The 22,678-nt window shown below is 62.6% G+C and overlaps 1 protein-coding gene and 1 long non-coding RNA gene across 4 annotated transcripts; both read right to left on the reverse strand.

Moving 5' to 3' along the window:
• Positions 1 to 340: 340 nt before the first annotated feature.
• On the reverse strand, positions 341 to 2,986 carry LOC309618574. Its single transcript, XR_014238527.1, has 3 exons — positions 2,806 to 2,986; positions 439 to 1,097; positions 341 to 402 (listed from the first exon to the last, which is right to left on the reverse strand). It is a non-coding gene; the product is annotated as an uncharacterized lncRNA (long non-coding RNA).
• A 972-nt stretch (positions 2,987 to 3,958) lies between these two features.
• CEP131 (centrosomal protein 131) lies at positions 3,959 to 22,678 on the reverse strand. 3 transcript variants are annotated; one of them, XM_082372515.1, is made up of 26 exons: positions 22,447 to 22,678; positions 19,812 to 20,013; positions 18,965 to 19,074; positions 18,405 to 18,519; positions 17,976 to 18,103; positions 15,470 to 15,583; positions 14,768 to 14,923; positions 13,394 to 13,511; positions 12,915 to 13,031; positions 12,568 to 12,718; positions 11,954 to 12,048; positions 11,295 to 11,477; positions 10,740 to 10,916; positions 10,536 to 10,661; positions 10,286 to 10,411; positions 9,078 to 9,194; positions 8,536 to 8,638; positions 7,620 to 7,821; positions 7,251 to 7,358; positions 7,031 to 7,148; positions 6,670 to 6,744; positions 5,556 to 5,698; positions 5,299 to 5,476; positions 5,013 to 5,209; positions 4,214 to 4,274; positions 3,959 to 4,138 (listed from the first exon to the last, which is right to left on the reverse strand). In XM_082372515.1, exons 2-26 carry the CDS (start codon positions 19,995 to 19,997, stop codon positions 4,064 to 4,066), a joined length of 3,279 nt encoding a protein of 1,092 aa, XP_082228641.1. In that variant the 5' UTR covers positions 19,998 to 20,013; positions 22,447 to 22,678; the 3' UTR covers positions 3,959 to 4,063. The 3 variants fall into 3 exon arrangements, with proteins under 3 accessions (XP_082228641.1, XP_082228640.1, XP_082228642.1); XM_082372514.1 differs by having other exon boundaries at positions 10,283 to 10,411; XM_082372516.1 differs by lacking the exon at positions 10,536 to 10,661 and having other exon boundaries at positions 10,283 to 10,411.

Below are 22,678 nucleotides of genomic sequence, written 5' to 3' on the forward strand. Positions count from 1 at the left end.
GGTCACCATGCAGAGGGTGTGGATGTGCTCCCCGCTCCATCCTGGGGACTGGTAGCTGGGAGAGCACTAGGCCCCCATCCGAGCCCCCTGCATCCACGTGGGTGTGATGGGTTCCCTCCTCCAGCTGCCACGGGACTCCAGACTCTCTAGGATGGAGGGGCCAAAGGTGGCTGGATCACCCCAGGGTGAAGGCACCGCTCTCAGGAGCCCCCAGGCTGGGCTATTGCAGGAGCCAAGCTCACACATCATCCTCAGCTCCCCTCCCTTTCACACCCACCTGCAACGTAATCCCACTAGCTCTGCCCTCAAACATACAGAGCGCCATTCTCCCACCATCTGGGCCACCACCAGCTCTTGCCCAGATGACCACCTTGGCCCCCAAACTGGCCTCTCTGCCTCTACCTTCCTTGACCCCCAAACTGGCCTCCCTGCCTCTACCTTCCAACAGTGGGTTCTCAATATAACGGCCAGAGAGGTCCTTTTAAAATACAAGTCAGACCCATGGCTTCACTTGGAACTTTCCAGAGGCTCCCCTCTCATGCAGAAGAGCCAAGTCCTTGGGATGCCCACATGCTCCCTGACTTTAGACCCTCCCACCCTCACTGCAGCCACACTGGCCACCCCACTGCTCCCCAGCCAGGAACCACCCTGCCCCAGGGCCTTTGCATGTTCCTGGGCCTGCTATGCTCTTCCCTAGACATCTGTCTAACTCCCTCATCTCCTTCTATGTCTTCCTCAAATGTGACATCCCAAAGAGGTCAACTCTTCCGCCCTGTTTCACATTCCACTCTACCTTGCCCAGCATTCTGCATTCTCCTTAATCTATTCTCTCCATAGCACTCGCATCCCCTAATATACCATATGAGTTGCTTATTTATTGTCTATTATGAGCAAGCAAAGCATCAAGGACATGGGTTCTGAGATCCCGGAGAGGAAAACCCAAGAAGTGAGCCTGACGTTGGCACAGGGTCCCTGCCAGGGTTTGCAACTGGTTAGCAGCGGTGGAGAGGCCGAGCGGCTGAGGAGGGCGTCTGGCAGTCTCCCGGGTGTTCAGTACCTGCCAGGGAGTAGGGTCTTTGCTTGTGGTTCCTATGGGGCTAGGAGCGAGAAGTGAGGACGGGAGTATCAGGCCAGTCCTCACAGAGACTGGAGCCCAGCCTCAGCCAGCCCAAGTCCCTGTCCTAACTGCCACCAGGGCAAAAGTAATCCCTCTGGACCAGGGTCCAAATTCTGCTCAATGCAGACCACATCTGACCATGCCCATTTGTCTGCATATTGTCTGTGGCTGGTAGAGAAAAAGAGAAAGCTGGTGTGGCTGTTACTATCAGATGGAGGACACTTTAAGGCAAGAAGCTCTGCTAGACAAAGAGGGACAGTTTGTAAAGATAAAGGGTCAACTCACCAGGAAGACACACAGCTCTAAATTTGTATGCACCTACTAACATAGCCTCAGACATAAAGCAAAAATGGGGCAACTAAAATGAAAAAGAGATGATGCACAACCACAGGTGGAGATTTTAGCATTCTTCTCCTGGGAACTGATAGAGCAAGTAGGAAAGAAATCAGCAAGGATACAGAAGACTTAAAAAAACACAATGAATTAACCAGAGGAGCTAGAAGGCCAAGGAGACCTTTCTTGGGAGGCTGGGGCCTAACAGATACCCTCACCCCTGCGTACGGCGCCACCCAGCCCACTATCCCTACCCCAGGGAACAGGAATGGCGTCTCAGTCCCCCTTCTTTGGGGCACAACTGTGCAGGTGGAACAGTCCAGCGGGGCAGGCCTCCCACGCCACCCCCAGCATTGTAGCCTCTCAGGGACACGTTTTCACCAGCTGGGACGTGTGAGATGCCATCACAAGGCCCATGGGCAGGTCATGGGCAGGACAGAGACCCAGGATGACACAAAGCTCCAAACCAGTTAATGTCAGGAGCAAATTATCTGTGACAACAAAAACTTGAATAAAATTAAAGCAAAGAGCTCAGATAACAGCAGAAGTGAAGGAGTATAAGGGATGCAGAGACTGGTACAGAAGGGCACCCAACCTGTCCTTGTGAACAGATGAATGAATGGATGGATCAATGGATGGATGGATGGATGGATGGGTGGGTGGATGAACAAACAAATGGACAGATGAATGGAAAGCTGTAAATCAGGAGCTGGGGAGTCAGGCACCATCTCCCTGATTGGAAAGTCACCACCATCCATTTCTCTGCTTCTCTGGCTGTGCCACCATCTCTCCCTGAAAGTCACCCCAAGTACCTGTCTTCCCATCTGCTGAAAACCTTACTTGCAAAAATACCATAGTTTAGAAACTCCCAACAACAGCTTCAGATAAAACTACATTTTGGGGGTGGATCAGGGCATCCAAAGGCATGCCAGAGCAGGCTGCTTCTCCCCCATTTGGTCCCTGCCCTGCCCCCAGAGCCTCTGGCCTGGAGACAGTGAGCAGCTAGCTCCCTCTGCCTCTGCGCAGCTCAGGGAGGGTCGAGCAGGCCCAGCATCTGAAGCCCGCAGCCTGCTGAGCTGGTGACCCACCGCCCCTCCCCTGGCAAAGCTCACTCCAAGACCTTGCCCCTGGGGCCCAGCCCCTCCCCACCTCTTTTCTGGGACTCAGGAGGAATGCCTCAAATGGCCAGCCTGGCTCTTAGAACAGCAGGCAGAGACAGCTGGTAGGCTGAAGTGGGTGGGGAGCTGGGAGGGGCTCCAGGCCCAGTGGGAAGGGCTCCAGGAGCAAAGCTGTCCCAAGGGGAGACAGGCGGGGGCCAGGAGCGCTGTGGGTGACTAAGCAAACCCCCTGCTCACCTCGAGCCCCAGGACTGGGAGCCCCAGTTGGAGCTGGAGGGACTGCAAGGCCTGCTCTCTGCCCGGTCATCTCATGGTGATGAGACAGCCCCATAAGGGAGGGAACATGGATGGCACACATGTGCTCTGCCCAGGGACCAGGCCAGGCACTCCACCTAGGAGGGGTCAGGCCCAGAGCGGCCCTGCTCATCTCACTGCTGTATCCAGCTCTGGCCTGGGGTTCTGCGAGCGATCAGCTCTGGCATGAAGGAAGGAAGAAGTCGTCCTGTGCAGATGAGGAAACTGAGCCCCCGGTACCCCAAAGCAGGGGATGGGGGTGCCGGGAGGGCCTGCGGGTCAGCGCTCCTGTGAGCTGCCTCAGGCCCATGGGGCGTCCACCTCTGCCCTCCTGGTGGTTGAGACCGAGAGTGACTGCTGCCGGGATTCACGCTAGCGAGAGGCCAAGCCCCAGGGCCTTTCAAGGGCGCAGGAGAGGCTCCACCTCCACTAGGGCCAGCCCTGCGCGTTCCCACAAGTAGGGTGGCGCCTGGGCCATTAGGAGGGCTGTCCTGGCCAGCGCCGGCTCTCCCCAGTGGCCTGATCCCAGCACCCTCGGCCAGGGCAGCAGCAGCGACAGAGTGCCTGGCGGGAGGGCGGGGGAGGAGAGTTCCCAGAGGGGGAGTGTCCCCTCCGCTGCCCTCTCGCTCCCCTGCCCAGACCTTCGAGGATGGGCCTCCACCCTCCTTGTGGGCAGGGCCTGTCCAGTGCCCATTTCTCACAGGTTCCAGGTTGTCACCTCCAGGGGGTGTCCTGAGTGGGGGAAGGAAGGAGAGGCCCTCAGGGAGGCTGGCCAGTTCTCTAACCATGGAGGGGACACACAGCAGCCTGTGCAGGGGTCGGGGAGGAGGCTCAGACCTCCTTCCCCAGGGGTGAGGGGTGCGGCGAGGGGGCACAAGCGTCCTGGGGCTCGTCCAGGCCCAGGCTGGAACAGAGGGCCATTCTCTCTGCTCAGGGACTGGGGCCTGAGTCGGGGAACCGCAGGGCCAGGCAGGGAACATGGGGGGCAGGCCAAGAGCAAAGCTAGGCCGGGTCACCTCACACCTGGCCCTGAGCAGCCTCCAGCCCCGCCACCCCAGGCCCCAGCCCAGGAGAGACAAGTCAGGGTCACACAAAGTATTAAAAGACACCTCTTTACTGTTACGACGTAGCCTCGGTGCTCCACCTGAGGGGCAGCCAGAGCACCTCCTGCCAGGCGCCCTCAGCCTGCTGCTGTCGGCGGTCACTTGGCACTCGGGAACGGCCGCCTGTGCTGCTCCAGCAGCTCCTCCAGGTGGTCGGCCCTCTTCATCGCGGCCTGCAACAGGCCGTCCATCCTGGTCAGGCCCGAGCCACCCCCGCTCCCCCAGGAAGGCCGGCCGTGGGGACCCACCTCGTGCTGCTTCCAGAGGCTGCTCACGGCCTCCTCCTTCTTTGCCAGGGCCAGCTTCACCCTGCGGGGGAGCGTGCGGTGGGCCTCTGTGCGATGCCCCTGCCAGACCCCCACGCCGGCCTGCAGCTCTGAGTGCAGCAGGGTGGCCGGTGGGGGGCCTCCATCCCCCGAAGAGCAGGAGGGGCCACTCCTGCCCACCTTGTCCCAGCCCTGCTGACTGCGGCACTGGGCCGCCTGGAGCAGCCAATGACAGGATCTGTGACCCCACGGCTGACCCCATGTGAATCCATGCCCCTTGGGAAGGGCTCCCTGCTGAGAGGAGGACGAGAAGCCCCCACCACACGCCCGCGTCGCAGAGCACCCACGGAGGGCAGGCAGGTAGGGACCAGGGAAGGACTAAGGGACTCCTGGCGGCGGGGGGAGTAGGGGGTGGAGGGTGTCCACCCTTTTTGCATAGCACCCACTCCACCCAGGCCCAGGGGGCTAAGGGCCAGGGAGCTCCTCTCCAGACACCCACACATAGGGCACCCGCCCTGGCCGGGGTTGGCTGGGCTTCTTCCCAGGCTCTGGGGCGAAGCACCACATAGAGGACGACAGAGCCTCAAACACAGATCCTGGAGCAGCCACAGCTGATGCGGCCCAGTTCTGCATCGGCAGGAGGCAGGAAGCAGGAAGCAGGAAGGAGGGCCCGCAGACTGCTCGCCTTCCTGGGCCCAGCGTCCTCTTTGGAGCCACAGGGTCCCGCCTGCCTCCCCCAGCCCTGTGCTCCCCAGGACCCCAACTCAGCCCTGCAGCCCACCTCCCATGAACCTCCTCCAGCTCCGCCTGCTTCTCCCGCGTGAGCTGCTCCAGCTCCAGCCGCTGGCGGGTCCGCAGCTCGGCCAGCTCGGCCCTGACCTGCCGGTTCTCCTCCTCGGAAGCTGCCAGCCGGTCAGCGAACTCCTGGCGAAGGACCTGGGCCAGGCTGCTGCGCTCGCCAGCCAGCTGCTCATTTACCTGGGGTGGCGGGCGGGGACGACAGGGACGGCGTGAGCGGACGGCGGGGGCTGGGGGCTGGCGGTCAGCCACCCATCCCGCCTGCTCACCGCCTTCACATCCGCCAGCTCCTTCTCCTTCTGCCGCACCAGGCCCTGCAGACGCACGTTCTCCCCCTCGGCCTCCCCAAGGCGCCCCTTCAGCTCTGCGCACCGTTCCTGGAGCTTCCGCTCCGACTGTTCCAGCTCTGAGAGCTCCGCCTCGTACTTATCCCGGAGGCGTTTGACCCTGGTGGCGGGAGAAGCAGGGTCAGAGGCAGCCCCATTGCCAGTCTCTGGGCCTCGCTCCGGGGTTCTCGGGGCCTCACCGGCTCTCAGCGGCCCGCTCGTTCTCCTCCCTGGCCAGCGTCATGTCGGCCTCCAGCCGGTGGATGACCAGCTCGATCTCCTTGTCCCGGCCTCTCCGGATCTCTTCCTTCAGCTCTCGTTCCCGGTTCAGCAGCCACGCTTCCTGCAGGGGAGGCCCAGAGGGTTTGGGGGGCCAGCTGAGGTTGGTGGAGGAGGCCGAGGGATGGCCACATGGACTCTTGGGAATGACCTGATGGCAGGGAAGGAGAGGCCTCGCACTGCCCCAGGCCCCACCTGTCCTCAGGGGTGGAGGCCACATCCTGTCATCAGGACCCAGCATGGGACACAGCAGGGGCTTGAGTGGGAACCATTAGCACAGCCTGGTGCTTCTCCCCACTCAGAGACCCGGGACTAAGACCACAGAGACCACGTCTGCTGCCAAACTGACCCTCCTGATAAAAGAAGGGACCTCGTCTGGTTGCTGAGGGCAGGGCCGGGTGCCCCCACCTGGGTGCGAGAGCATCAGTGGGGCAGCCTCTTGGAAGGCAACCTGGAAACTGCCATCAGGTTTAACATGCCACGCCCTTTAACTCGGCAAACAGTCTGGGAACATATCCCACAGATATGGGGACCCCTCCGTGTGTGGCTAGGGGTGGGGGATAGCATGGCTGCTGGGCCACTGCTCAGGCTTTGTCCCCAGGCTGATGCCTTGTGTGGCCCCGGGTGCCTCTCCACCACAGCCTCCTTCCAGGACAGGAGAGGTTGACACAGCCCACCTGGTAAAAGGCATGAGAGGACAAGGAAAAGCCTGCTCCTGCGTGGGCCCCTTACACTGGCTGCAGGTCAGCCTGTCAACTTTGAGAGCAGCTACCTGGGCGAGGGGAGGGTGAGGAACGCCCGCCACCATCAAGTGGGGTCCGCTCCAGCCCCCTGGTCTCTCCCGAGCCCACCTGGAAGCTCACTCAAGTATGGTCAGAATCACCGCCAGCCCTGGGCAGCCAGAACCCACGTGTGCCCGAGGGGAGGCCACAGAGGTGGAGCCTACAAGCCAGCTTTGAAGCCTGGGGTGCCGGGCAGGAGGGGAGAGAGGGAAGGAAGACCCCACCCCCTGCCCCAACTTCACCGGCCTCCCACCTCCTTCTTGGCGGAGTTGGCCTCCCACATCTGTTTCTCCACCTCCAGCTGGTCCTTCAGGGCCTTCAGTTCCATCTGGGGGCAAGTGACAGTGTGAGAGCAGCCCCTGCTGGCTGCTCCCCACCCAGGGCAGTGTCTGCAAGAGCCTGGATGGGGCCTGCGGTCAAGCTGAGGGTCTGTGGTGAGCTAGCTGGGGAGTCCCGTCGTGTGAACCCAGGCTCAGCGTAGCACTACAAGCGTCTGCCACCCTGGCAGGTGGGCGCTGCTCCTGGTGGTGGCCCCTCTCCGCAGGTGGTGTGGGTGCTTTGCTGCTGGGCTGGCCTGGAGGGGCGGGGCCCGGGCGGGACGGGGCGGGGCTGACCTGGTGCCGGCGCTCCTGCTCCTCTCTCCCCTTCTCAAACTCGGCCCTCAAGGCCCGGCCCCCTGCCGAGCTGCTCTCCTCCAGCTGCTGCCTCAGCTCGTCCAGCTCTGCCCGCTGCCTGCAGGTGAGCAGAGGCCAGTTTGGTAAGGCTGGGCTGGGCTGGGCTGGGCTGGGCTGGGCTGGGCTGGGCTGGGCTGGGCTGGGCCCCTCCCCGTGGTACCTGGCGGCCTGCTGGCCCAGCCGCTCCTTCTCCTCGGCCACCTCGTTGTAGAGCCGCCGCCGCTGCTGCTGCAGGGCCCGCTGCTCCTGCTCCAGGTGCTGCTCGAAGCTGCAGACACAGGACCCGCTGGAGGTGGGGGCCGCCGGAGCGCTGGAGTCCCCGCCCCATCCACCCCAGCCGCCACCCGGGCACGTCCCTCAGAACTGAACTGCCCAGTACAGCTGCATCCCTCGGTGTCCTACACCCCCCCATTTTCTCTGTCCTCCGAGGGAGGCCACTGCGGAGGAAGTGCTGTTCGCTCTGGGGGGTCTGCGCACACCCCAGGCCTCACCCCCACCCTCCACGCCCCCAGAGGGCTGGGACCCTCACCGCTGCTGGGCACGCTCCCACTCCTGACGGCCCAGCGCCTCCTTCTCCCGCTCCAGGTGCTCGCGGAGCTCCTCCGCCTGGCGTCCGTAGCGCTGGGCCGCGCGCTCGTCCGCCTGCAGCAGCTCCACCGCGTGCAGGCTCTTTAGCTTCTTCACCTCCTGCTTGTGCTTGGCGATCAGCTTCTGGATCTCAGGCTCCAGGCCTGGGGGGCGTGGAGGGAGACCGTGCTGCAGGGACCCTCCTCCACCACTGGAGGGGCGCTGCCCCTCACCCCTCTGTACTGTGGGGGACCCCCGACCTCTGCCCACCATGACACCAGGGCTGCAGTCCGGGCAGGGGACCCCCTCCATGGGCTCCAGCCCAAAGCACAGCTGAGTCCACCAGTGCCCACGGCATCTCTCCCTGCCCACCGCACCGAGGCTCCCTCCTTGGTGCTCTGGCCTGTTGGGTCTCCCCCTGGAGGAGGGGGGTCACTGGGGAGGAGGGTGTCCTGGGGCAGGAGGGCCGGGCATGGGCAGACACAGCTGGGGCTGCCCCATCAGCCCTCAGAAGGCTCTCTGAGTGGGGGAGGAGCGACTGTGCTGCCAGCAGGCGGCCCCCACCCCGAACGCCCATCTGGCTCGCTCCCCTGGAAGCTGGAGGAGACCAGGAGACCCGGCAAGGGGAGCCCGGCCAAGGGAAGGTGAGGCCCCCCCACTGGACCAGGCCCTCTGTCCGGACGCTGGTCTGTGGCCAAGCTCGTGTGCCGCCAGCCTCCCTTGCGCCTCCCGGCCTCGAGCCAGCTGGGCCGCATCCCTGAGTCTCACTGCTTCCCAGGAAGCCTCTCCGCCACGTGTGCAATTGGAACTACTGTTCTCACTCGAGACCCCCACGATTACTCCGCCCGAGTGGCGGCTCTGGGCACAGCGGCACCCACCTTTGACCGTGATCTCCTTGATCTTCCGGGTCTTCTCATTGATCCACTTTTCCCTGCGGACTTTTTCGGTGGCGCTCATGAGTTCTTTGAGTTTCTTAATCTCCTACCAGCAAGGAAACAGGAGTCAACAGAGGAGCTGTGTGAAGCGGGAAGATGCAAATGACAGCCCCCTTCTGGCCATCCCCTGGGTATCAGGAGGCGGCCTTTCAACAGTGACCTCGGGCAAAGCAGGAAGCACCAGGGGCTGCGGTTGTTGTCTGACGGAAGCCAGGAGTAGTAAGTGGCGTCCCTCTGACCGGGGACCAGAGCTGCGGCATGTCCTCGGTCACCTCCTCTGAACCCCACCTCCTCATCTGTGACACGGGAGAGGTCATGCGAGTCCCTCAGCCCCTGCCCCGGGGTCTGCCACTTGCCGGGCTTGCGGGAAGCAGCTCGGAGGTCAGGGAATGAGGCTCCGGGGGCCACCTGTCCTGGGGTCCCTCGCACAGGGCCTGCAGGCACACCAGGCCTGGGGTCAGGTGTCAGGAGGGCGAGGGGCTCACCAGCTCGTGCTGCTCCTGCATCTGGGCCTCCTTGTCCTTGAGCCTCTGGTCCCCCTGCTTCAGCTCGGCCACCAGGGCCTCGCACTTCTCACCCAGAGCCTTCTTGTCTTCGATCAACTGCGACCAGGGGCGGAGGTGAAGCTGCTGCCCCGTGAGGCCAGGAGACCCCGCCTCCCCTCATCCGGGGGGCCAGCGCACCAAATCCCAAAACACCCCGCTGCTCCTTGGTCTGTGCGGGACCCTGGGTCTGGGAGGGTGTGCACACATGGACAAGGGGCTGCAGCTGCCCCCGGCCCTCAAGCCCCCTGAGACCTGGCTGGTGTCAGCGGAGCTCAGGCAGGGACGGTGCCTTGCCTACAAGCCCCCCACTGTGGCCACATCAGGAGCTTCCTGGAATGGGGGTCATTCTTTCGACCCCGTCACCTGGCCTGTGGAGAAGGGCCTGCCCGTTGCCTGCCAAGGGGTCTCTGTGAAGCCCCAGGATGGCACCCAGCCTCACTGAGGGCTCCAGGCAGACCCCCAACTTGGAGACACCTATGACCACCAAGCAGAGTGTCGCTAATGATCACGGGAGGCCACTCGGTTCCTCTGGGCTCCTTCCTCTCTTCACAGACCCCACACCAGAGTTTTCCTCAGAAAAGGACACGACGGGGGGGCTTGACTGAACACAGCGTGGGCGTGAAGCTGCCACCACCCTGTCAAGGGAGCTCTGGCTGCCCCACCAGCCCCAGCAGACCAGGCGTGGCCTCCCCGGGACACGGACAGTCTGGAACACACAGGAAAGTTCAGGGTGTGTCCTGCTGGACGCCTCCCACCAGGCCCCCAGAGGACCAATCGGTCCTCTGAGTGATCCCACATGGCTGGACCCCACCCTGGATGTGCTCTGCCCACCTGCTCCTGCTGCCCGCCCACATGCTGGGCTGGGGAGCACGGCCATGGGTGGGGGGAGGATTACGGCTGTGGGGAGCATCGCTGGGGGCTGGTGAGCAGCACCCAATGGGGCTGGTGTGCACTGGACCAGCCCTGGTCCCCACAGGGGAAGATGCTGCCCGTTTCTACAGAAGGAGAAGGAGACCCACAGGGGAGGCCAATGGCTCCAGAAATCTCCATGAGGCCCGAGCTGGTCTGGAACCCAGTCCCGTTCTCCTCCCTGACTGCTCAGGTCCTGACAGCCCTGCCCTCAAGCCCCGCCTCCCAGGCAGCACCACCTGGTCGATGAAGGACAGGTGCCGCTGTATGGTGGCCTCGTAGTGCTCCTTCTGCTGCCGCAGCTGCCGACCCAGCTCCTTCTCCGTCTCTTTGACCCGCCGGATGGTGAGGTCGCGCTGCTGCGCCTGCGGGAGGTGCGGGAGATGAGACAGAGATGAGGCCCTCAGAGATGAGGCCCTCAGGGGGCAGGCCGGGGACTCGCTCCAGCTGGGGACATGGGGACGGAGGCAGCGCTGGCGGCGACGTTACCAGCGCCCTCTGCAACAGCACCATCGCCTGCTTCTTCTCTTCCACCTCCAGCTGCAGCCGCATCACCGACGTGCTGACCTCGGACGCGGGCTCCAGGCGCCCCAGCCCCTCCTCCGGCATGGGCCCCTGGGGACGCGGCTGTGTCAGGCAGGCCCTGCTCACCTAGTGATGACCTGCCGTCCCTCCCTGGAGACCCCTCCACACCTGGGGGGCCGAGGCCGGCGGGCCCTGCCCAGACTTCTCCATCTCATCCAGGAAGCTCATGATACTCTGCAGCTTGGCCTCCGAAAGCAGGGTCCCATCCTCGCGGGGGCAAGCAGCCACACTCAGCTTCCCAAATTTCTCCAGGTTGTCGGCCGTCAGGGAGCTGGAATCGTCCTCCTGCGGGGGGAGGGGGCGCAGCATTAGGGGCAGTCGCGGCTGCGGAAGACTCTGGGCTGGCCTTCCAGGAGCTGCTCAGGGCCCCCTGGGGCAGGAGAGGGCCTGGTCTGAGGGAGGGCCTCTCAGGCTGCCCAGACCCCAGGGCATCCATCACCTGGGGGCACCACTGGCAGAGAGGTGGTGCCCACCCCACCTCCACCCCTGGGTTATTCTGGGGGTCCTAAACCTTAGTGAGCCCGGGGATGACAAGGGGGTTCAACAAGGTCCCATCTGGCCCTCGTTAGCGTCCTGACTAGAGCAGGGAGGAGCCCGGTGGACTTCCCTGGCCCCCAAAGCACCCCTGTGACCCGCATGGACAGTGGCAAGGCCCACGGTCACCTCGTCGGTCCAGGCGTATTTGTCCTTGTGGTAGGCCTCGGGGCGGGGCAGCGGCTCAGGCTCCTGCTCCAGCAGCTTCAGCGTGTCCAGCAGCTCGTCCAGGGTTGCCCTGGACTTGGCCCTGCTCCCAGCAGGGCCCAAAGCTTCCAGGCCCTCGCCAGCCACGTCCTGGGAGCTGGCATCCTGCAGCAGATGGGCCATTAGAGGCAGAGACCACCAGAGAACGGTGCAGGGGAGGCCGGGGTGAGACTTCCTCCACACGGGTGCCTGCCCGCTCAGCCACAGGGACTGGGTTTGCCCCCCAACCCACCTCCAGGGAAACAAAAAGGGCGGCCGGGTGAGATGGGTCCGGGCCTGGCCTCCTCGTCCCTCAGGCTGGAGGCGTTGGCCAACACCTAACCTCTGAGCTTCCAGCTCTCTTCTGTGTGCCTGCACAGGCCCCACCCCAGTATCCATGAAGACCCAGCGGGATTCCAGAGCAACCATTGAGACCCCAGCCCTCCGCTGGAGCGACAAGACCCATCTTGGGTGGCCTTTCCTGGTGTGAGTGACCCCACAGCCAGGGAGGGGCAGGGAAAGGGCAAACGCAAGCCACCCCGGCACAGATGCAGCCCAGAGCTGAAGCCGGGCAGGGAGGGCAGGAAGGGCTGTGCCGAGACCTGAGGCTTGTCCTCTGGAAGCTGCCGGGGCTCTGGCGACGAGTCGTGGGCAGGCTGGCAGGGGTCCTCCAGGCCCGCGGTGCGGAGGCCAGCCCCTGCACAACGGAATGCAGCGTCAGCCCACCTGGGGGCAGCGAACGTGGGGGAGCCCTTGGGAAGAGGCCAGGGAAGGGGGATGCAGGCCTGGGACAGCACGTGCCACAGTGGACCTCATGGAACAGCGGGGACAATGGAGAGCCCTGACCTCCCGGGGCGAGAGGTCAGGTAGCTGGTGCAGCTGCTCTGTAGGGACCCTGTGTCCAGCTCCAGAGTAACTGGGGCAGAGGTGGAGAAGCAGGGCCTGGCGTCTGCTGAGAACGACACCCCCTCCTCCACAGGTGGAAGCCACAAACGGGGCAGTGGCACAGGGGGCCAGAGGACACTGGCAGAGGCCACACCTCCTTCTCAGCCACGGGCCTCCCTGAGGGAAGGGGATGGGGAGGTCTGGGCACGGGGGTGTCCGCCTTCAGGGATGGCTGCACCTGGGGTCACCATACCCGGGGTGTCTGCACACAGAGCCGGAGGCAGAGGTGGGCAGGCGGCAGGGCAGCCTCCGGGCTCTCGGACCTGCTCACCAGTGTTATTGGCCTTGCGGGTCTGCTGGGCGGCGCTCCCCGGCCTCAGGGTTGGCTCCTGGGTGGTCTGGGGCTTCCCTGTCTCCCCCGGCCGCTTCAGCAGCCCACGGTCAGCGTTACCTGACTTCTGGGCTCGCTTCTGCTGCAGTTCCTGCCGTGGGGAGCACCTGTGAGCAACCCCGCCCAGGGGAGAAGGCGGCCCCTCGTCCTCCCCAAGCCGTGCTGTCCAAGGCCCCACACCCAGGGGCTCAGGGAAGGGGGGGCCCCCAGGAGCGCAGCGGTGCTCTCGGCACATGGGGGTCCTGCCTTAGCACCGGGCTCCCCATGTGGCTCAGGTCACCCCTCACCTGGATGGCTGCCCTCCGGGCCTGGCGCGCCTTCTCCTCCCGGGCCTTCCTCCTGGCCACCTCTTTCTGTTGGTGCTGGTCCAGGAGGGTCCCCTCTCCTAGCCGCTGCCGCTGCCCCTGCAGAAGCCGAGCCATGGTGGGTTTCACTGGGAAGATGGGGTTGCCCCATCCTGCCATCTCTCTGCCCCACAGAGGACAAGCCCCCCTCTCCCAGGTGGCCAGCGGCTCCTGCAGGTGGGAGATGGCTTTGCATCCCAGCCAGAAACCCACCCCACCTTTCAGCAGGGGTGACCTGGCACCCAGGCCCTGCCAACTGAGTGACTCAGGAGGGAGGAAACTGGGCCCCCAGATAGGGGGGACCCATGGGGCAATTCTAGGTTCACCCCCACTGGTTCGAGAAACCCTGCCATATAGCTGGACCCCTGGGATTCTCGCCCGCCCCCTCAGGGTGTGGCTCACACACACACACACACGCTGACCTCTCGCTTGGACGCCAGCAGGTGCTCCAGGCGGGCGGCTCCGGCTCGGCGCCGTTGCACTTGATGTCGGTACCAGCGCTGGATGGTGATGGCGGCCTGGTTCACCTGGTGGATAAACCTGCCAGAAAGTGGGGCTCAGGATGGAGGCGGCTGAGCCAAGGCCTCCCTCCCCGGGTCTCCAGAAGGCCCGGCAGGCAGAGAAGCCGGCGGCTGTGCACGTGGCCCTTCTTCAGGTGCCAGCGTCCCCCAGGGAAATGGAAATGCTCATCCGCACAGGTTATGCACAATTGCTAGAAACAGAAAGTAACCCAAAGGCCCACCACCTATGCGTGAGCACTGTGTGCTCCTGACAGCGACATTGCTCACAGACAAACAGCAACAAACCAGGGACTCTGCAGGCCAGGCACGGAAGGCCACAGGCCGGTGCTCTAGTCAGGGCCTGCTAGGAAAGGCAAGCTGCAGGGGACGGGCTGGCGTGGCCAGGGTCTCGGCTGGAAGGGGCTGGGTGGGAAGCGTGCGAGGGGATCCCAGGGGGTGACATCGTTCCGTCTGCACGTGCATCAAACTCATAGACCTGTGCCCTAAAGGGGGCGTGTCTTGTACGTAAATTATACACAGTAAAGCGGGTTAAACCCAAAGCCTTCACCTTGGCTCTCAGGGACACTGTTGATTCACTCAGCAAAGGTGCTAATGGACCATCTAGGACGTGAGCAGTCACCGGCCGTGGGACATGCACGCAGAGGGGAGCCCTGGTGGGGACACCCGGGCCTCACCCAGCTCGTCCCGCTTGCCCACTGCCAGGGCCCAGTCCCAAGCTCTACTGGGACAGCAGTGGTGACGGCTCAGACAGGTGAGGCTCTCAAAGCCCAGCCTCTGATCGCTAAGCGGTTCCTGATGGGGCACAACGTCACAGACCTGGGGCTGCAGCAGGAGAGCCCACCAGGCCCACCCTCCGCGCTCCCCTGGGGCAAGATTCTAGGGGCGGCTCCATCAGTTGTTTGGAGTTTTTCAGTTTTATATCTTCTTTCTGCTTAATGTTTTTTTAACGAACAGATTTACTGAGGTATGGTTTACATACTTATAAAATTCACCCATTTTGAGTATACGATTCAATGATTTTTAGTAAATTTACAGAGTTGTACGACCGCCAGCATGATCCGGTTTGAGACCGTTTCCATCGCCACCCAAAGCACTCCCCTGGCCCCAGGCAGCCACCGCTCTACTTTCTGTTTCTGCAGATTTGCCTTTCTTGACGTTTTATATAAAAAGAATTGTACGTGTGGTCTTTTCAGCCTACATATATTAAAACAACTCTTAAATGGAAATTTCTCTCAGTGGTACCTAAGGCCTCCTCCCAGCCCCGGCTGCGGTCACCTCTCAGCCTCCTCCTCGGTCACCTCCTTCCGTCTGAGCTGGCCGGCGGTGCCCCCTGAGTTGTTCTGGACCGTGTGGTTGCCACGGGCCGCGTTCTTCTGCGGCTTCCCGAGGCTGCTGCCCTCGCCCTCGTCTGTGGCTGCCTTGATGATGTTGCTGACCGGGAGGGCAGAGAAAGGCTCACAGCCGCCTGACAGGGCCCCCCTCTCCTGGCCCCTGGGGGACGGCTCTGCCTGCAGCCTGGGGAGCTGCCTTGGCCTGGTCCTGGGGCCTTGGGCCTGGGAGGAGGCACCCACAGGTCCTGTTCCCCGTTCTGACTTGCTGGTCATCGCCAGGGTCACCTACTCCGCCCCCACCAGGGCCCGTCTGGTGGCACCCAGGGTTAATGGGCACGGCATTTAAAACAGCAGAAAGGTCTCAAATGTCACAGGATCCCAGAGCCAGATGGTGACTCAAGACACCCATGGGCCGTCCCTGACCTGAGCACACCATGCAGTGGACGTGGGGGTGACGGACTAGGGGCTGCTCTGCTCAGCTCAGCTCAGCCCTGCTCGAGACCCCCCTTGGCTTTGGTCTTAGCCGGGGACCAGAGACTCAGGGGGTGGCTGCGGCTTCCTCGGCAGGACCTCAGGCTGGAGTGAGCCCGGGCCCGCCTGTGTGGCCCAGGTCATGCACCGTGCAAGGCTGGAGCCAGGGCCTTACTTGAGGGAGGGAGCCATGTGGTTGGAGCTCTTGGGGGGCGGCACCTTCTCCGAGGGGGTGTAGTGGTTGTGCACCATGGTGGTGACGCAGTTGCCCACGGTGCCCTTGTTGCTCCTGCCAGGAGAGACCGGGGCAGGGGGGTCAGGCTCTGAGAAAGAACCCCGAGTCACGCTGTTGATGCCAGGGCTCACTGTGGCGTCGTCTCAGTGTCCCTGCCGGTGGAGCCCTTCTTGGGACCCGAGAAAGCTCCACCAGGGCATTCCACCGAGCAGAACCCGAGGTTTGAGGGTGAAAACTGCGGCCCCTGACTTTGGACATGCCTGCGACAGGGTGGGGGAACGGTCACAGACCAGTCAACAGAGAAAGGACCTCCCCCTGCCAGTTACACGTGATGGATGGAATACACACAGTTTTCTCTCTGCCCCTCTCAAACCCTCTAGAAGGAATAAAAAATGTACAAACACACAAGGATGAGAAGACGAGACAGCGGCAAAGAGATGTCCACAAAGTTCCTGAGGACGAGGAACAGAGGGCCCAGTGGTGACTGACTCGCAAAGTGAGTGAGGGGAAACCTGGGTGCCGCAGGGGCCACGAGGCGGCTGGTCTGCACCCCAGAATCCAGGGAGGTGCAGGAAGCAAGGGCACCTGGCTCTTCCAAAGCAGCAGCTGTGCCTGCACCCCCTTCCTCACTCTGAGCATCAGGCACCAAGCCCGTCCTGCCCCGCCCCTCCTCCTGCAGAAGACAAGCAGCTAGGTCTCCAGGTGAAAGTCTGTGCACTGGACCAGGACACCCCCATCCCTTTCCTGCTGGTCCGCAGAACTGGTGGCCCTCAAATAACCCCGCGGGGGAGACAGGAGGATCTCTCCCTGGAGAGACTGGGCAGCCCCACAGAAAAGTCCCAGACGCAGACAGGTGGGGAGCCCCCAGCACAGCAGCCTGGTCCCCACACAATCACCCCAAAGTGAAGCCTCCAGGCAACTTTTAGGGCCTCCCTCTTAAATTCTGACAGAGCCAGTATTCCAGACATTTGGGGAAAGACCCACATGTGAAAGGTCAACAAACAGAATATGATGGAAATAAGGCCAAGCAAAGAATAGGACATTTCAACAAATCTACACTCAGTGTCAGGCTGTGCTGATAAATCTTTAACAGCCAAGTCTCTAGAGAGAAAAGCTCTTATCTGCAGCATCTGCCAATGTCAGTGACAATATTCCCACCATGGCTGATTTCAGACACCCTGAAACCAGAGCCGGGCAGAGGAGGACAGTCAGTCTCGTGAGCCAGTGCAGGCAGCTCCAGCCGCCTCTGCGTGGAATCCTCAAACACGTGAGAGATGAAACAAGAACAAGATGCTACGAAAGAGGAAGGATGGAGAGACGTTCGAGAACAAGAGGAGCTGCAGGAGAAGAAACAAAGTGAGCAAAGGGTTGAAAGACACAGTTAGGTGCATCTATCAGAAAGCAGATCCCAAAGCTAAAGAGAAAGAAAAGAAGGGAAGACGCCAACTTTGTAGAATCAACCCAGGAGGCCCAACATGCAAATAACAGCAGTCGCAGAAAGAACAGGAAAAAGAAAAGGGAGAAAACTGTCAAAGAAATGACAAGAGGAAATTTCCTAGAACCAAACAGCACAAGTGTGCACATGGACCAGCCACCAAAGCCCAGTGTGATGAGTGAAAGGACCACATCTAAGGCCTGGCCCTGGGAGCTTCCACAACAGAGAAATGAAAAGATGACTCAAACTGCTTCTAGAGGGAGGAAAACAGACACGTGAAAGGACTGGGGATCAGGAAGGCAGTGAATTCACAACAGCCCTCCACGGAAACTGAGCAATTGCTTCAAGTTGTCAGGAAAGCTTTCCAATCTAGAACTCAGCGCCAGCCAAACTCTCAGTTGGTGGGACGGTCACGGCATGTTCAGGCACATGTGGTCTTAGAAACTTTACCTCCCACACGTTCTTCCTGAGGAATCTACGGGAGGATGTGCTCCCCTAGAGATGGAGGAAACGGAGGGCCTACCAGGAGGGAGGGGGTAGCGGAGGGCGGCCAGCTTGGACCCAGGCGAGAGAAGACAGGGCTCCGAGACGTTTCTCTGGAGGAAGGTGGATGGGCAGGGCACCTGCTGGCCTGCTGGAGGGGAGTTCTAAGGTTCTCTTGTCAAGTCTGGGAGAAGACGTGACCCACACAAAGACAACGAACCAAGGAGGAAAACAAGAGATCATTTTTAACTCCGGGAAAAACAGAAGTGTGCCCCAAACATCAACAACGTCTCTTGAGCAGGTTCTGCTCTGAGGTTCACATCTTGGATTCCTCAATCCTCCTGACTCTGGGGGGCAAACACAACCATTATACCCTTGGTATAAATGAGGATCCTGGGGCCCAGGAGGGTTAAGCAACCTGCCCACAGCAATGTTCCGAGGCACCCTGGTCCAGACACAAATAAGACAAAGCGGCCACCCCCGGGAGCTCTGGGTAGGCGGGGCCGTGTGGCCCTGCAGCCGGCGCACCTGTTGTTGGCAGTAAAGTTGGGGGCCAGGGGCACCGTGCACTCTCTCCTCCGTGGGCCCACCAGCACGTCGAGGGTGCCAGGACTCTGGGCATCGGGTGGCAAGGTGAAGGCCCTGGGCTGGTCATCCTGCACATAGACGACAGCCTGTGACCTCGCTGCACACGCCACTGACACAGGGCCCCTGCCCTGCCCCCACTGCCCCACGCACACATGGGGAGCGGTGGGATGGCCCAAGGGCTGGGACATTCTTTGCTGCTCCTCCTCACGTTGACCGCTGTGGTCAAAGCGGGCTAACTAACACTGATGCCTCCCATCCCCTGCTGGCCCACCCTGCAGGGGCAGCGAGAACAAAGCCGGAACCAGGCGTCACTCCCAACGGACACGGGCCGCGTGACGTCCTGTCCGCTCAGCTCAGCTGCAGCCTCACCAGGATGTTCCACGTGGCTCCCTTCTCGCTGGAAGCTTTGCTCAGACTGGCAAGCCTCTTTCTCCCACCGGGGCTGCCCTCAAAGAGTGTCAGGAAGTCCGGGGGCTCTTCCGGCCTGTGTCGCAGAGAGGATGGCAAGCAGGGATAGTCACTGGGCCCCGGGAGCCCGACTCCAGGAACCCAGACGGGGGTCGTCTTACGAGGGGACAGGAGGGACCAGGTCACCGGTGGGGACTCCTGCTCCCCAGCCCACAGCATAAAATATCATTTCTCAGCCCCGATCTGACAACTGCACCTGGAAGAGGTGCTCACACCTGTCCTGTGGCCACCACAACACCCACAGGGAAAGCGCAGCAAGGACAAGGAAGAGGAGCAGGCAGGGGGATGGTGGCCTTGAGGTCCACATCTCTGCGCAGGAAATGATGGGCCAAGACTCGTCCCGCCTGCTCCGCCCAGGGCTGGCCCCCCGTCCAGCCAGCGCTCACGCCAGTGAAGCTGGGAGAAGGGTTAACAGAGGGAGGAGAGAGCAGGCTGGGGGTACCTGAGGGGTCAGAGGTTACCTGAGGGGGCCGGGCCATGCCTGGCTGGCTTGTGGCTGGTTGACCTGCGTGGCACTGTTAGATCTGCGAAGGTTGCTGACGGCCCGGGAGCCTCCGGGCCCTGGGGCCTCCTGCCAAAAGGAGGGAAGCAACCAACCATGTGGCCAAGGTTTCAGACCCTCGCCAGTCCACGCAGCACTGGCCAGGCTTGGACACAGATTTAGAGAGAGGCTCTCCTGGGTCACACGTAGACAGGTGGGCAGGGGAGCAGCATGGGGGTCCTGGGTTTGACCTGCTGAGCGGGGGCTGGTCCTCGGCCTCTCACACGAAGTGGGAGCTCCTCACCCCTGGCAGACGGAAGGTCCGAGAGGAAGCGTGTGAGGCCCGCCCGGGCGCCGCAGCAAAGGCTGACCATCCTCCTCGTCACCTTCTAACCAACGAGCCTGGGCACTCACTCCCCCCTGCAGCTCTCGTCCCGCAGCTCCCACGGCCATCCGGCTGCCCGCCTGCCCTGCCCTGCCTGGTATCTCAAGGCTACCAGGAGCTCCTCCTTCCCCACACATCAACCCCGTTTACAGAGGAATCACACAAATCCAAATGTTGCTGGAACAGGAGAGACAGAGGGCTTGGTGCTGGCAGGATCTAGGCTCTGCCCGGGGCCAGCTGACCCCAGTCTTGACCTCTTGGTGAGTCAGCTCCCTGGTCTACAAGCCGGAGTCCTTCCTGCCCCGGGGCGGCCCCAGGGATGCATGGGATGATGGACATGAAGGTGCCTGCTGAGGTGTGGAGCTTACCCAGGAGTCAGACGCCACCCCGAGGTAGGGGGCCCTGGACACCCCTGGACCTGAGGCCCAGCCCTAACACTCACCAGCATCTTCCTCCTTGGCTCGCTGCCAGTGACCACGGAGATGGAGCGGGCGACGGGCTTGGCGGTGGAGGCACTGTTGGGACGCCGGGACATGGGCGGAGGGAGGCCTGTCAGACTCAGGTCCATGCTTTCCGGGCTGCCTTCGGGAGGGCCGGAGGGGCCACTGAGGGCCCTGGAGCCTTTCATGGTGGACAAGTAGGCCCTGAGCAGGGAAGAAGGGATGCGAGGAGGTGTCCTCCGAGGAACCAGGTGCGCACACATGACCTCTGGCCCGGCCGCAGGGTCCCAGGGCGCCTGAGTCTGCCTGCCACCCAGCTCCCCAGAAGCCTGCCACGCCCACCACCCTCCTCACTGGGTGGCCATCTCCTCATTAGGAGCAGAAGCGAGTGGCAGAGTGGGACCCCGAGCATGAACGGCAAAAGGAGGTCCTCCTGGGGTCAAGATGACCTTCCCTGGAGGGGCACTGCTTGGGGTGGCCGGGGGCTGCGGCAGTCATGGCTGTGAGCCCCCGCCCCGTGACAGGTACTCCACCCGCCTGGGCCTCATGTTCCTCATCTGTAAAATGGGCCTTTAAAAGTGCCTCCCCAGGGGTCATCATGAGGCTCAGACAAGACGGCTGTGAGGCTGGCGCGTGGTGAGCACCCCACAGGCGATATTCTAACTGGGGTTTGTTAGGGCCCCCAAACTTATCTGACCACAGAACGCCCTCCATCTCCTCAGAACCACCCAGAATATCCATGAGCTCCTGGGATGCGGCATCTGCTCTCGTGTCCAGGTTCCCCTCCTCCCCTCCTAGGTTGGCCGCCTCTGCAGCGTCCCATGCTGGCCCTTCCTCTTCTGACTGCTCAGCCCTGGGCCTCTCTCTTCATCCTGGGGGACCGCCTCTGGCCTCCTGGCTTCAAACACCATCCATGGGCTGCCGGTTCCCACAGGCATACCTCCCGCCCCCCTGTCCCCTAGTTCCCAATTTAGCTAACCACGGAGCCCCTGGTACCTCAGACCCAAACAGACTCCTGACTACCGCCTCCAGCGCCCCTCGCTGGCGGGCATTTTCTGAAACCGGCTCAGACCGAAGATCCAGGTCTCGTCCTGACATCCTCTCCCTCACCTCCACACCTGGCCCTCAGCAACCCAGCCGGTGCCCCTTCCCCGTCAGTCCCTTCCCTCCACAACCCCCATCTGAGCCCCCATCTCCTCAAACTGGACAACCGCAGCAGCCCTCCTCCGGCCCTGCCTGGCCGGCCCAGCCCCTCCCCGCACAGCAGCCACAGCTGATCTTTCTGAACCGGATCTCGGATCAGGCTGTGCCCCCAGTGAAGACCCTCCGAGGGCTCCCAGGCAGGGAGAATAAAGTCCACATGCCTAATGCCCCTCAGACCTGACCCTGATCTCTGTGACCTCCTCACTGCCTCCCTTTTCCCTCCTCAATCTGCTTGAGACCCTTCCCTGGGATGTCACGAGGCCCCCTTTCACTCAGAGGGCTGCCTGTCGCTGTCACTCTTCATCCCTCATCCTGTTTCATTCTTCTTCACTTGACCACCTGCCCACACAGGTTGGTCTGTGCACTGCCTGATGCCCTTGTAAGAATGTAAGGTCCATGAGGGTGGGGACCATGCAGCCGCAGAACCGGGCACGTGGCAGGTGTTCAGGTAACAAGAGGGGGTGAGCCGGCACCAGGAGTGACCAGAGAGGAATGAGCACAGCCCTCTGGGCCACGGAGGACTCTGGTGGGCCAGCGAGCACACACCATCGTCACCCAAGGCCAGCGCTGCAGCCTCCTTCAGCCCCAACACCCACAGCAGAGGCTTTGGCCCCTACTCTCCAGCGTGAGGGCAGAGGCTGTCCCTGCCACTCACCAGGCCAGTGTCCTCAGTTATGCATTTCCGGTCGGGTCGTGGGGGTGAAATTTAACACCCTCTTCTCCTCCAGGCACTGGCCACACCCAGCTGGACCCCGGCTGGCCCACTCAAGGAGGAGCGTGCAGGGCTCTGGGATGGTAAACACAGCCTCTCCGTGGAAACCTCCAGGCCAGACCTCACCTTGCATATAGAGGTGTCCCTCCCAGGACCTGAAGGTGGGTGTCCAGAGCCTCTGCCTGGACCCCTCAAGATGGGCTGTCCCAGGACCCCAGGCAGCTTCTCTGCCCGGCAGCTCCCCATCTCTGTGGTTTGGCTCAAGGTGGTGAGACCGGACTGCTGAATGGTTTCCACCCCATCCTCCTGCGAAGGCAGGAGGAGCTCAACGGCCCTGGGGCATGAGCCCCTCCTCACCTGTGCGGGGGCACCAAGGGGCTCTCACCTGCACCCTCCCCCTCATCTGGGCAGACCCCTTTACCTGCATAAGGACCCCCCCCCAGTCACCTGCGTGGACCCCGTCACCTGTGCGAGGGCCAGACCCCCTCACTTGCGCTGGCCTCCGCATCTGGGCGGGCCCAGGACCACCTCACCTGCGCGGGGACGCCCTCATCGGAACAAGGCCCCACTCACCTGCACGTTCCACCTCACCTGCGCAGCCCGGGATGCCCCTCCCTGCGCGGTCCAGGAACCCCCTCACCTGCGCGGGCCCCATCATCTGCGCAGGCCCTGGACCCCCCTTAACTGCGAGGGCAACCCCACCTGCACAGGGATCCCCTCACCTGCGCGGGTCGGGCCTGGGACTCGGGGCCTGCGGGACCGAACGGCGAAGGGTGCGCGGGGCCCTCCAGGCAGGGACGGGCGGGGCCCAGGCTTTGGGCCGGCGACTTCACGCCCCCGGCCCCGGCGCTGACTCCGAGGCCCGGTGACAATGAAACGGCCGGGAGGCCGGGCGAGCAGCCGCAGCTAGCAACCAGCAAACAGCCTAGCACCTCCTCCCCGTCCGTCACGGAG

The sequence above is a fragment of the Balaenoptera borealis genome (assembly GCF_965194805.1).
Source record: "Balaenoptera borealis genome assembly, chromosome: 20".
Lineage (NCBI taxonomy): Eukaryota > Metazoa > Chordata > Mammalia > Artiodactyla > Balaenopteridae > Balaenoptera > Balaenoptera borealis.